At 39.9% G+C, this 15,390-nt stretch overlaps 1 protein-coding gene across 1 annotated transcript in view; it reads left to right on the top strand.

The window, feature by feature from the left end:
* trabd2b (TraB domain containing 2B) overlaps positions 1–15,390 on the top strand; it is a 97,002-nt gene that overhangs the window by 66,438 nt on the left and 15,174 nt on the right. The window contains exon 4 of the mRNA XM_041790673.1: positions 301–475. Coding sequence (XP_041646607.1) covers positions 301–475 — 175 coding nt within the window. The remainder of the gene's footprint in view (positions 1–300; positions 476–15,390) is intronic.

Here is a 15,390-nt window from a genome sequence, read left to right as displayed (position 1 = left end):
AAACAGGGTTGAGCCAAGCATGACTTTGGTCACTTTATGTGAGGCTGTCATGTCACGAACACTAGGGGTTGCCAGGTCTCACACTCACATGGGCACACACTCTTTTGCCAGTTTGTCATCAACACCCCTGTTAAATCTTCTGTTTTTAACTTGTTTCATCCCCCCCTTTCTTCAACACTAGCTCTTTCTTCTTATATTTGACGTATACTTTAGAAAATCCATCAGTGCTTGATTCTGTGGTTGAATGTCTCTGCAAAATTTTTAAAATCCCTTTAATCGCTCTTTTTCTCTCTCTTTCAGCTGCCTCACTTCATCAATAGCTCTCTGCCAGCTCATGATCGCACAACAGCCCAGCAGATTGACAGCTACTTCCGCCAGGAACTAATCTACAAACGCAACGAGCGTATGGCTCGCCGCGTGTCCGCCTTGCTGCAGAGAAATCCGAACCAGACATACTTTTTCGCTTTTGGTGCAGGTTAGTGGATTTCAAATACTGCACCAGGAGCATTTTGGTTTAGTTTCTTGTCCAGTGGCAAGAGTAGGCAATGTACACTATATTTCCGAAAGTATTTGCTCACCTGCCTTGACTCGCATATGAACTTAAGTGACATCCCATTCTTAATCCATAGGGTGTAATATGACATCGGTCCATGCTTTGCAGCTATAACAGCTTTAACTCTTCTGGGAAGGCTTTCCACAAGGTTTAGGAGTGTGTTTGTGGGAATTTTTGACCAATCTTCCAGAAGCACATTTGTGAGGTCACACACTGATGTTGGATGAGAAGGTCTGGCTCTCAGTCTCCGCTCTAATTCTTCCCAAAGGTGTCCTATCAGGTTGAGGTCAGGACTCTCTGCAGGCCAGTCAAGTTCATCCACACCAAACTCTCTCATCCATGTCTTTATGGACCTTGCTTTGTGCACTGGTGCACAATCATGTTGGAACAGGAAGGAGCCATCCCCAAACTGTTCCCACAAAGTTGGGAGCATAGAATTGTCCAAAATCTCTTGGTATGCTGAAGCATTCAGTGTTCCTTTCACTGGAACTAAGGGGCCAAGCCCAGCTCCTGAAAAACAACCCCACACCATGATCCCCCCTCCACCAAACTTTACACTTGGCACAATGCAGTCAGACAAGTACTGTTCTCCTGGCAACCGCCAAACCCAGACTCGTTGGCATGCTTTACGCCACTGCATCCGACGCTTTGCATTGCACTTGGTGATGTATGGCTTGGATGCAGCTGCTCGGAAACCCATACCATGAAGCTCTCTACGCACTGTTCTTGAGCTAATCTGAAGCCAAATTTGGAGGTCTGTAGTGACTGACTCTACAGAAAGTAGGCGATTCTTTCACAAATGTTTGTAAAAACAGTCTGCATGCCTAGGAGCTTGATTTTATACACCTGTGGCTATGGAAGTGACTGGAACACCTGATTTCAATTATTTAAATGGGTGAGTGAATACTTTTGGCAATATAGTGTGTCTTTTGCTGGATATGGGATGTTCTACTGATGTGCAATACTGGAATTTTACCCATATGCAATATACTGATATTAACCAATTCATTTTGCTGAGACAGTGCCTATAAAAGTATTGATTCCTTGGATGTTTAACCCTTTTATTGATTTAATAAATCAGTTATGTTCAATATAATTTGGCTTTTTGAACAAAGAATAAACTAATCTTTAGAGTCAAAGTAAATTATAAAAATTACATAAAAATACATAATGTAAAAAAGTAAATGCATAAATATTCAGCCCCTTTTAAAGTGACTGACCCAGTTCAACAGAGGTGCACCCATTTGCTGCTAGTAGTCTAACAATTAGTGAAATGGGGATCACCTGAGTGCAGTGAATTTGTCTCAAATGATTGTAGCATACAGACACCTGTGTCTGGAAGGTCCAGTCACTGGTTCATCATTATTCTTGGCAACCATTACACCATGAAGACAAAAGAACACTTCAAGCAACTCAGAGAAAAAAGTTATTGAAAAATATAAGTCAGTGTAAGGATTAAAAAAATTCCTAGGCACTGGCCATCCCTCAGAGCTCTGTTAAATCCATGATCAAGAAATGGAATGAATATATGGCACATGTTTAAATCTGCCTTGATCAGGCCGTCCTCACAAACTAAATGACCGTGCAAGAAGGACATTAGTGAGAGAGGCCAACAGTACACCTATGTGGTTGGATTTGAAAAGAGCTGTTCATGTCTTGAGCAACCTGACAGAGCTTGAGCTGGACTAGAAAAAGGCTGATCCTGTGCTATCTCACAGAAGTTGAGCAGTTTTGCAAAGAAGAAGGGAGTAAAATTGCAGTGTCCAGATATGCAAGACTGATTGAGACCTATCCACACAGACTCAGCGCTGTGATTTCAGTCAAAGGTGCATAAATATTGACATGATATGGGTGTGAATTCATGCAGTCCCTTATTCTACATATTTTTGTGTAATTGATTAACTTTGTTGAAATTTGTTTTTTCACTTTGACATTAAAGACGTTTGTTGTTGTTGATTTATTAAATCAATAAAAGGGTAAAACATCCATTGGGATAAATACTTTTTACAGGGACTGTACTGATAAATATGTAAATGTTGGTTAGACCTCAGACTTCAGTTCTTAAAACACACTTTGAAGATCAATAAAGAACCAAAATAGTCTTTAGAACACCATTTAAAGTTTAAGGCATGAAGATAAACAAATAAAAAGACTTCAGTCAACAAAAATATGTTGGTCCTGCCCAAAACTTTACTGACTTAGGCATCCAAAATACTGATAATTACAGCTGAAACATACCAACATTTGTCTATCTATCAGCTGTGAATATTGGAAGAAACTGTCATATCTGCCAACACAGATAATTACCTTTTTAACCTAAAATCTGCTGATTCTGATATCATAACAATAGTATTGTGCATCCTTGGCATGTTCCTCCAAGCTACATGCCAAAAATGAGAATCCATCATGGCAGTAACCTAAAACTGAATCTATTTAGCTTTCGATGAGTTATTTTAAACACCCAGTGATTGAAGCTGAGTGAGTGTTTACATGCCATTCTGGAGTAAAAGAGATATCAACTTCCCTTTGGTCTAAAACACTGTTTAGTGTCAGAACTAACATGTGTTTGTGGTGCATGATTTGCTCTCTTTCGAAAGAAAACCTCAAGAAAAACCAGGAGAACTACAGCGCGCAATGATTCCCAGATCTCTGGCATGAAGAAGTATGTGTCCATACATGTGAATGCACACAAATACAAACCTAAAACCACATAACACACAGAAGTCTCAATTACAGCCAGCTCCAACCTCAGAAATGAAGAAATGAGCTGTTTGTTTCAATTAGCATTCCTGGCTAATGCTGCTAATGTTTCCTGAATGGTGTAGTGTGTCCTGAGGGAAGCGTGCGAGTGTGGGGATTGTATATCAACAAACCCATGTAAGTGTGTTTGCCCACAAAAATCAGGTGGTGGTTGGGTTGTGTGTGTCTGTTTACTGTGTGACTGTAAAACTGTGTACTTGTGCATCTGAAAGAGGGTGGTACCACCTCTAGGGCATTAGATGTGTGTGTGAGAGAGAAAAAGAGTGCTTACAAGTGTGTGTGTCACAGTGTGTGAATAATGCTGAATGCCCGCTCCTTCCTCTGAGCTCCCTCTGCTCTTTTTTTGCTATTTGAACAAGGCTGGTGTTGCACCACTCATGATATTACATGTGCATCAGTGTACACCCACCAATCATATATGCACAGAGTCAGGATGTGACTTTGTGCAGCAGTACTAAAATAAAAGCTTCTCTGATGTGAACGTAGATTAAGTAAATGCTTATGATACACTTCTTTCCTTTGTCTATAAAACACTGAAAGTCGTACAGCACTCAGACAGCAGCCTTATCTAATGCATGTGTTGTATTAAAAGTTGCTATTGTTATTGATTTAATACAGTAATAATCACTAACAACTGGTTGAAACCTGGATAATTTCTATGCCAGTCAGTCAGAGTTAACATTTCAGTATTGTGAGTGACTTCTAAAGAAAGTAAAACAAAAAACCCAACAAATGTCTTAGTGTAACGACAAGGATGTACAAAAAACCCTTTGCTAGTGAGAAAGTCTGTTTTTTAAAACATGCAGTTGAGCAAATTAACAAAAGTTTTTTGGCTTTATTACGTTAGGAGAGCTGAAGCAAGACAGGAAATATGGTGAGAGTTGAGGAACATGAGCATCAAACTTCACCAAGACCGGGAATCAATCTAGTTACCAGTGTGTCGAGAACTACAGCCTCTATTTATAGGCACCTGCCCTACCAAGTGAGCTAAAATGGCGCCCATCTTGTGAAGTTTTGAGAGTGAAACTAACAGAAACAGAGGTTTTGCCTGTAAGACCTAGTCCATAACCTCTGAAAGCAACCTCATGTTCTCTATGTTTCTCTGTTTAATGTTAGCCCATCAGTGAGGCAGCTAAATGTTATCTTTCCTGTAATGTCAGCCTGGTCTGTGTAGACCAGAGGTGAATGTGTGTCAGATCACCTACAGGCTGCAGCTTTGTGAGTGAGCAAACTGACAGCTAGTGTGAAGTGATAAGAACCGTCACAGTAACAGAGCACACACATGTTTATGCATGGGTTCATACTTAAACATGAATTAAGTGCTTGTGCACATATATGTGCACTCATTACAACATAAACAAACTAACAAGGTCAGTGAGACTCGCACTTACAGTGCCTATAAAAAGCATTTATACTGTATAACATAGGAAATAATAGTATCTTTTTAAGTCAAGGAGCAAACACCAAAACTTAAAAAACTGAATATTTGTATCAGCAGCAAATCATCAAGGCTGAAATTAGTTGTCCAAATAGTTGGAACCAGAAAATTAGGTTGTTAAAACTAAATGCTCTAATTTTCTTTATGTATTTACCAAAAAAGATACAAAATGCTTCCTACATAATCTTTTATTAGGGCTCTCCCATACTTTAATCACAAAGCTCCCTTTCTCTGCTTCTCCATTATTTCTGTCTTTTGAACGCTGACTCATGGTTTTATGGTCCCGTAACTGTCTCTGCCGGTTCTGGTTTCCCTTCGGCCGTAACCAGCCATGAAATTTTATCATCCGATGATGCCAGGATGTATTAAGTGACAGCCTGGACTTAGAAATCTCCTTGTGTTTTCTTCAACGTATTTAAAAAGTGATGGTGGAAGTGGTCAGGCTTGTTTTGGAGAAAATATGTGCTTATAGTTCAATTGCAATCTACCCACAATGAATAGTTGGAGTTGTAAAGAGATATAAGGAGGATCAAAAGTGTGAGGGTTAAGACAATCCAGACATGTTTTAAAATAAATACAGCCAGCAGGAGACGTATAACGGACTTTTCTTAGGCCAAGTGTGGGTGTACAATAATGTGATCTCATAAAATCCAATCTTTATAGTCAAATCTCAAAATTACATTAATATGACGTGTGTAACTGCAGGCATTGGGCTCATTACTCACTGTAATACTCATGGGTTGTAAAACAGAATAACCTGGGACTTGTGATGGTCTTAGCACTGATGGTCTGTTACTATAACCCTCTGTTTGTGTCTATTTATGTCTACGTCAAGTGGCTGGTTTGTGTGTTTATCAGGTATCTTGAGCTAAAGATAATGGTCCCTTTCCTTTGGACCCCTCACATCCAGCCTGAACCATGTCCAGAGCACAGAAGGAAAACAGGACTGTTGGGAAAGAGCCAGGGCAGAGCTCAGGTCAAGGCCCTCTACAGTTACTGATGTTGTTGTCCAGATCCAGGATTTTTTTCTTTTCATAGTAATTAAAGTATATGGTGTGTTTTTAAAGTGGTTCAGGCAGGAAATCCATCTCTGCTCTGCTCAGCACCTCACTTCCTAACCTCCCCCTTTCCTCTTTCTGTACACCTACACCTTCCTGTTGAACAAGCGTTTTAATGTGTGGAATCTATGCTTTAGTACTCGCTCAATTGCTTCCTTATTCTTTTCACTTTCCTACAACCTGTTGTTACAGACATTCTTTATATTTTCTCTTTCCCCAACAGGTTATTAATACAAACTACGGAGGAAAAGGGGCCCCAGCTGGCATAATGGAATTATCCATGGCAGTATAAAAGAAACTGACTGATCAGTATTGCTCTTTAAGTACGCTGCTCAGTCAAGATTTTATGATACCGATGGTCAACAGAAGCAACACAGCCAACATGAATGTTTCTGTATCGGTCAGTATTTCAGGATAAGCTATATTCACAAATAATGGACATGAATTCTACTAAACATGATAAAAACTAAACTATCTGAACTACACAACCAACCAGCACATGACAACCTGAGCTGCGCATGGGGATCTCTGATTAAGACTTTTATGTTCAAGTTTGTTATGCTTATTCTTACTGTTTGTTATCTACTTTGCTGTGCAGGGCCCAGCAGGGTGCACATATGTCAACACAGCTAAAGACAACAAATCTATCCTGGCATTTTTGTTTTTGGTTTTGGTTTTTTTATCATATGGTAAGAGTGTCCTAACTATGGTCCTGGGGGCAAATTTGGTCTGTGGTCCGTTTTTGAAAACAAATTCTTTAAATTAAATTAAATATGGCCGACATTAGAGAATGGAGCTTGTGCGGACTGTATTATTCTTCTTACTTTCAGCACAAAGCAGTGCTACCATGCTAATTCTGTACACACATTTTGAGAAGAAGAATTAATTGCTGTTTTTTCATGACTAAATTGACACAGCTCTGTAAATGGTAAACATATTGGCAACCAAAATAATAATATATTTTTTGTGTTTTCTTGTTGACAGTGGAGTATGGTTTTGTTACTTTGACATGTTTCAACTGCTAGGTTCTTGCAGTCTTCCTCAGAAGAGTCACATGATGTTGCTGTGACACGACTTATCAGCTGGTCTTATACAGGTTTGGTCGTCCTGTCTTGTTTGACAGGACAACCACGCCCCCTGCTGTCTGGCAGCTTTTTCAGGATAGCATCCTAGGTGTGGGGTAACATATAAGCCCCCTCATCCCTGTTCATAGTCCTACAGGCTTGTATCTGAATCTTCCTTGATCCATCGATGGTACTTGTTGCTCTCTGGAAATCCCACTCCATGCTGTGATTTTCCCTTTTGCAAAGGTCTGATATAGCTTAATAATGGTATCTTGATTTACGGCACCCTAAGGGTTTAAGGCAGCAAATAGCAGCATTAATGGCATTGAAGGGGCAGAGCTAGTGGCAGCCAGTGGTAGCCAAGGCCCGCTGAAAACTGATTGGCCACCCCAAAAGCCTTAAAATGATTGGCTATTTACCTTGTCAGCCATTAACTAACCATTTTAGCATACCTAATCTCTAACCATATCTCAACCTACATTAGATGGATTTACCAACTTAAATATCCTCCAGGAGGTAAGTGGCCCCTCCATCTTTATATATTTCTGTATGTGGCCCCCAATGAAAACAGTTTGGATGGAAATAGTTTGGAAACCCTTGTCATATGGCAGATGAAAACTAAACTTTTAGGACTAGTTTACTGTGTTTGAAAAGAACTAACTTTGATGGCAGAAACCGTGTTTTAGAAACATTTATTTGATAGTATTTGGCATCATATGTTGACACATGTCCCACCTGTTAACATGGAGGAGCCAGGACTTATGATTACTGCAGCTAGTCAGCAGGAGGGGCTAAATGTTTTGGCTTTAATTCTGGGTGAGCTGTCAAGATTTTTGTCGTTTTTAAAGCATAAACCCAACCATGAACATTTCACTTGACTCTGCAGCTAACCCTCAATTTTAAAAGGTTGTAGGCTTGGTTTATAATTTCCAGCCCCAGAATTTTAGTTTTGTTTCAGGTACTGCTCTCATTCCTTTATTGTGTGACAACATCAGTTAAAAAAGAAAACAACTCCATTAACACTAGGATACACCATGCTAACAGCCTTGTCACAAACATTAGGGGGCTGAATCAGTGATTAGTTTGAAAGCTAGTAGCTAAAGGCAGCAACTTTTAGTGAGCTAGTTAGTTAGCTATAGGAAGCTAAACCAAGGGAAACTTGAAACTCATATTTGAAAGTGTTGTTGATGGATGAGAACAAAAAATGGAGCTAATATTGGTATCTCTGTAACTGCTGCAACTTAAGGTCCACAGCTTGCTAGCATATTAGTCATAACAGTTAACAGCTTATGTCAGAGATATAGTGTATTAAGGCTGTGTCTCTGTCTAATGTGTCATTTGACAACACAAGCTGCTGAGTTTTCTTAGTAAGAGGAAGATTATATTGATACAGCTGTCATATTAATATGTCAGAAATCTACAGTACAGTCAGCAGCTGGTAAGCTAGCTTAGTGTTAAGACAGGAAATGACTAAAAATGTCATAGAAAGTCTTTCTGGTTTTAGTGAAGTTACTGAATGAATATCTTTCTAAAAAGTATTCTAATCCCATTAGATTTTCCATCTTCATTCCCCCAGTCTCCCCACTGTCGCTCATCCTATTCTGTGGTCACTGCTGTTTACTATTACTATCAGTATTATGTAACGGGGGATCGTGGGCACCCACTGTAGCATGACGTTAGCTTTGGTTGCGAGGCCAAGTGAGCGCATCACTGTTTCCCCCTGGACTCAGTGACACAGCAGCGCCAGATGATAGCAGCACGCTTGCACACACGTTCTACACACATTGGACACTTGTTCTGTTGCTATTGTAAACAGATACAAGCCTGGATGCACTTTTTCCATCACTCACAGGGCAAAATATGCTTTCTTAGTCACCCTCTCTCTAGATCACATGCAGAAAGTAAACATACACTGTCATTTTTGTACACACGGTGGAGGGATGAGAAGAGTGCTGCGAGGGTAGGCAGTGTTTTGTTGGAGCGCCATGGTGTGCTTCAGCAGGTTTTCATTTGTCAGTTTTCTGGCTGCTCCTGCCCGGCTTTATTGAAAACATCCCATGGAATTTCCTGACGCTGCCACGGCCTAGACACCGCTTTTGCAGACGTACACACTCACATGTGTCTCTGTGTATGTTTGGGACATAAAGTCATATGATCTGCAGAGATATTCATCACTAAAAGGAGTAGTTACTGTCAAAAATACACATGTAGGATTGTTTGTTTTGAAGTCTGAGCCACTTTGGATCCGTTTTCAGAGAGATGAATTTTGCGCGTATGTTCAGCTTATAATAGGCCATTGTGCAGGCAGAGTAGGCCCATATGTTTTGCAGTCCCTTGCGGTGCTGTGGTGTTGAAGTGATGACTGAGGGAGAGAGCCGGCTTGGCGTGCTTGTGACTTTGTCTCTGTTGCTCTTCCTTTCTTGGTGCATATCTGCTTCGCTCAGCTCTTCTGTCTGTCCTCCAATCACTGCCTGTGCTACAGTTTTTCTTCAGCTCTTATCCCATCTTGATACCTGTCTCCCTCTGTCTTGTCTGCCACTTTATCCATCCTAAGCTGCTATCTTTCTGGTACATCCTATCTGTTCTTTCCATCAGATGCTGTCTCCACTTTATTAAACTGACGCCAGCCCTGACTAACTCTGCCTCTTCTTCCTCATGGTATCTTCCCCCATGCACAGTGCAGGCGCATGTTATGATGAGACAGAGATACTAAATATGTAGTGTATGTGTGTCAAGCATTATCTTTCGCTCAGCACATAAAGGCATGGAGGAAAGGAGATAAATGGAAGTGATGTTTTCCTTCCGACAGTTTGACCTTAATTGAGCACTATCACGACATGACAGTGGTGCTGTACTGAATATCAGCACTGCTTTGATTCCACTGTAGACATGAGGCAGCAGGCCTGTAGTGCCAAAGATAATCATATCCAGCTTTTTAGATGTTTCAATTGATCATGCAGCAGGCTTCATTTATCAGGACAAACTTTGTTGTCATTTACATGTAATGGATCGTTTATTATCAAAGACAATTGATAAAAAATTGTCATGGTTGCAGAAATGAAAAACTGATGTCTGAAACATCAGACATCAGAGGTTAATTAAACCTCAACTTGTGCCCTAGCAGCACTTGCTCACAGATCAAGTTTTTGGATCCACAGCCACCTGGAGACTTTTTCACCAGCCTCTATGCTGTTAAAAGTGGCCCTCCTCCTTTCACTAGTGACACCTGACTTGCAAAGTCTCAGCACCCTTCTTCCACAGCCAGACCAGAATAAATAAAGCCGACAATGTATCATATTTACATATATGTTTATGTATAACCAATTACAAACAGGATTACAGTAAATATACCTGTAATGCTGTCCTACTCATTTTATCCATATGTGATTAATCAGAATTAATTAATTACAATCCTGTAATCGATTAGATGTTTTTTCTATTGCTTGACAGCGGTAGGCTATTTGTTCATTAAAAGGAATGACTATGAAGGTTTCTTGCTCTTAGCTACAGTGGTTAGATTCCTTGCTCTAATTAAATCAGCACAGCTTATTTAATGATTACACACTTCATTTACAGCTAAGAGAATATCAAATGGCCCTTTAGAGCCAATAACCTTAATGATACATTTCATAAACACATGGATACCTCCAGTCCTGCTGGCTTTGATCTCCTGAACATTAACATTGCCTTATGTGCACACAGTGAAGACTGAAGAATCCAAAGGTTTCCTTCTTGGAACCCATAGCCATGCTGGTTTCTTCCTTGGTAGTTAATCACCTTCACCTGGTGTCCCAGGTGTAAATCAGATCCTGATTAGATGGTGAGAATGAAAACCAGCTGGCCTCTAGGCCTGAGAAACAACTGATGTGAAACATACTTACATTGTACATAGATACTGTCTGCTGCACACTATTGCATACCTACACACTTACTTTTATCTCTGAGCTTAAGCCTGCTGGGCAGCATGTCTGTGTAATGTATACCAGCAACACACCTCTCTGACACATGCACACAAATATGCGTGCCTTTAAAAGACATAAACAAGATGACATACACAAAGGCATTTGTATTTTTTTACTGAAAGGAAATCTGTGATTAAACCCTCACATGAAAACTCAATGTGCTTCCTTCTTAACTGCAACTTTATCTGAAGGGTGGAGGGGCGGAAATGAATTGACGGTTCAAGAATGAGATGAGAGAGATAAAGGCCGCCATGAGACAGAGCTCCAAGAGGATGCCAAGGCTTCCTCTATCATAGTGTCTGTGGGTGTGTGTTCATAGGAAAGGACTCCTTCTCCACCTTGTTCCTAGAGAGAGATAACAACCACAGCTGACAGGGACAATAGTGAACACTGAGGGTCATTTTGCTCTCCATTTTTATTTGTTTGTGCCTTTGTATTTTTACTCTGCCTTCCTGCATCTGTCTTTTCTCCCTCATCTCTCCACTTTCCCCACTTTCTCTTTGCACACCATCAGAGCTCTTTATACTGCAGCAGTGAGCTCATATAGTCTAAATATTTAAACTTGGTAAATCACTTTAAAGCTCCTAACACTGAACCACTGAGCCCGCCCTGCAGCCTTTCTGCTATGGACCGGCGTCAGGCCCGCTACATGCAGCCATCAGCCTCTGGATCTGATCCTGTCTCTGACTCCATTGATCTTAGAACATCAACCAGAACTTGAACATCAACAGCCCAATCAGCAGCTGTCAGTCATAACACCTTAGTACGGGGGATAAAGACAGACAGATGTTGTAATGCGTGCGTAGGAAGTGAAGTCATTATGGAGATGAGGACTGAGTTAGAGATGTGGGAGTTTGAGGAGAAAAAAAATCTATATTATTCCCTTTCTACAAACTCAAAGTCACCATGTCTGTTTAGATTTAAACATCAAGTGACGGCTTTGCTCTGTTTTCAAGGCAGCAGTTCAACTATTTTTAAAGAGCCATGGGTAGCTGTTTCTTTGGCTGCACTGTGGTAATCCAAATGCTGCTATGTTATTTATAGAGGGATCCCAGTGCTGTTAAACTCTAAATGGAATTGCCAAGCATGGTGTGGAGATGCTGAGGTTATTAGTGTGAGAGCTGGCAACAGCAGCTCTATCGTTTTTTAGCTTGTACCTAGTCTGGCACGGTTTGTGCTAGAAACTTGAAACTTACAACAGTGATGCATCTCATTGTGGAGAGAACTTTTCTTGATGCTAGTATATGTATCTGTGATTTTAAAATATCTCTGTGGAGCAGAATTTGAATCATGATATATTAAAAACAAAGTGCTAAAGTCCTGAAATTTGAAGATATGATTCATGATAGTAGCATGCTTAACATACTGCTTGATATTGTGCCAACAGGTGGTCAGTGTTTCTCATGAAGTGCTAATAACCAGATAGCAGCAGGTGAAAAATAATTCCCTTTTAGCATGTGCCTATGGTAAACATTTTTACTGTATGCACTTTTTTTTACTTCACTGACTATTTGATCAAACTTTTCCAGAGTTTTCAACAGTATATCTGAAGGTTTCAGGATATTTTGCCCCCCCAGAATTTTATGATCAGTATTAAAATTTCATGGCAAAAGTTTCAGCTATATTTATGCAGTCACTTATTTAACATTACTGATTTTTTTAGATGTCATTTTTTTTACATTAGAGGTTTTTTTGTTGTGAAAAAGCATGATTATATTGACCATGATTTTTTTTTGAAATCAGTAAAATGGTAAAACATCCAAAAGAAATGAATACTTTTTATAGTAGTAAGCACATATCATATTTAACCTTTTTCACTGTTGCTCCTGTGTTCAAGTTTTGGAAAGGTGATAAAAAAAAAACAGCACCACCCGCAAAACTCTTCATTAAACAAGTATGACTCTTATTGAAGCCCATTGTATATTGTTACAGCATGTTGAGAATTCCAGTGCAGGCCTACATAGATACTGTTGTTAAGCAATGATGAGACAAATGCCGACTAAGGAGATTACAGACTGAGGTGTTCAGCAGGTTTTCCATTTGCACCAATAAAGTTGTTTGAATAAAGGATTTCTGTTGATTTTTCTAGTTGAGATCAGAGACTTGTAGGGTCATGCAAAGAAGTTGCACTCATTACTCATGGTGGTCCAACACCTTAAATGTTAGTTTCTCCTTCAATCTGTCACCCACTTGACACCTACGTACACATTAACAAACACACAGAGATGAGAGGAATTTTCCCCATCATCTCAGCCTGCTTATACACACTGGCACACATTTCTAAACACTCGAGAGGTACACACCCTCGTCAGCTCTAAAGTGAGTTTAGTTTTCCTTCTGCTTCGCCGGGGTTTTTTTTTCTTCTCTGTCTTTCTCTTGGTTTCCCTTCTCATCTTCTAATCTCTCTTTCATCTTCTGGTCCAATGACTGGGGGCAACAGCTTGTGTTTGTTTGGAGCATGATGTAGCAACAGCACCCAGCATGCAGTGTGGTTGTTTGGAGGATGCACGTCAGTGCAACTTTTCTCTACCTCTGCTCAGGCACTTCTGTCTGTCCTCTTTCACCTCCATTCACTCCCACAGTGCATCGTCCCCTTCCTTCTGTTCTTTCTGGGTAATTTCCTCTTGTCATTCATTAAATCCACCACTAAATTGTAGATTTTCATCTTGTTGTCTCATATAATTTCCTTACTGTTTTTGCTTCGATTGCAGCTTTTAGATGAGGTGGTCTGATTTTAAACTGTGTGGGATCTTGCTAAACCACAAGTGTGCATCCCTTGATTCACTGTGTGTATAGTTTAATGGCAAACACCTTTGTTTGTCCAAAACTGCAAAATAGCATAATTTGCTTCCTGTTTTGCCCTTTTTTAAACAGTCTTCACAGCTGGGATGGATGGATAGATGGTAGGCATAAACAGATGAATAGTAAATAGAGTCTGTGATGGAGAGAGGTGAATGGGCGAGGGAGATAGTAGGAAGAAAATGCAGTCCAAGGATGGGATGGGTGGGAATAAAGTGGTGCTGTCACGGCTGGAGTCGAGCTTGGGTGGCGGCCGGACAGACATGACACAACTCCTCCTTTTACAACACAAACTAATGCCTTCATTCACAATCGTGTATGGAGAGAGAAGACAGAGCCCCAACCAAAAGAAGCTCTGATGCTTTAAAATGTCATGATTAAGTCTGGAAAGCCAGACAGATAAAGAGATAGGCCTGAGACAAGAGGTGGCTACAGTAAACACAGACAGACTGAGGGAGACACAGGAGTGCATTAAGTTGCTACTGCAAGTGGAAATGAGGATGAAGAGGTTATTAAACAGAGGAGTAACTGGGTCATTAAGTGTGCTCTGAGTCAAAGGAAAGGATACACCCAGGTAGAGTATACACTGCAAAAAAGCATGATTGCTCTGCTTAAAGGGTTTATTAAGACAATACTAAAGGAAAACCCGTTTTATTGGAGTGATGACAGCAGAGTGGTAAGAGGCCAGAGGGCTGGGTGATGTGTGAATGTGGTTGTTAATGGGTTGAAGCCACATTACCACAAGTTATGTTGCTGCTTTCTTAGCTGTGGCCACAGATCACTTTGAGGATAAAACACAGTGATAAATGATGATATTCGAAGGCTGATTTGTAATTGTAAACATGTTTCGAGTACATTGGAGTTCACATAGGATTAAAATAGAAGCAGACTTTTCAATGACTCAGTCCACTGCTATTTGAAGTTATACACTGTAGTTTCTTCAGAGGAAATAATAATCACCTGCCTTGTTTTTCAGGAAATGATGAAGATATAAAGAGGTTGTTTGGGGTAAGTGGTGGGCAAACACAGTACAGCCCAGCATATGGTTGGATTTAGGCAATACGCTTACTTTGATTAGAGGAAGATTGTGGTTCCAATTAAAAGTAAGTAAGTAAATAAACACACCCATTGTCATGGTTGAAATCACTTTGGACTTATTTGATATGTAACCAGGGGCTCATTCTTTCCCTTAGCTTAACCAAGTGAGTGAGTTGGGGCCTAAACAGAACCATAAAAACACATTAATTATGGAGAAAGAAGAGCTACACACAGCTGCAAAACATCAAATCAATGTGCGAATGGTGTATTAAATCTTTGGAATAACATTTTTCTCTGTTGTTGTTAGGTCTAATTGACTGTGGTCTTCTAAACTCACATCGTTTACTTCTGTTAAAACCTGTAATTATAAGTAACAGCAAATGACTAAATATATTAAAAGTCCTTATCACTTCCTGTGTTAAATAGATTTAAACATCTGATATTAACACAAATGTAAAAACTAAGGAGAGATAATGATTTGTAAATGGAATATAATAAAGAAGTGGTCATAGTACATTTCTCCCAGGAGCAGCAGTGTACTATCAGTGCCGTCAAGCTACACACACACATGATGATGTTAAGTAGTGTGTTGTAGTGTGTTGTATCATCAGTTAATGGAACATCACTGTTCTTGGTGATATGGTATGAAATTTATTTTGTGTGTTGTTTATCCCTTTGCTGTTATGGCATTATATTTCCATATTACAAAATTAAAAGA

Source organism: Cheilinus undulatus, linkage group 7 (assembly GCF_018320785.1).
Source record: "Cheilinus undulatus linkage group 7, ASM1832078v1, whole genome shotgun sequence".
In the NCBI taxonomy this organism is placed as follows: domain Eukaryota; kingdom Metazoa; phylum Chordata; class Actinopteri; order Labriformes; family Labridae; genus Cheilinus; species Cheilinus undulatus.
This window is presented reverse-complemented; position numbering and strand designations above follow the sequence as displayed.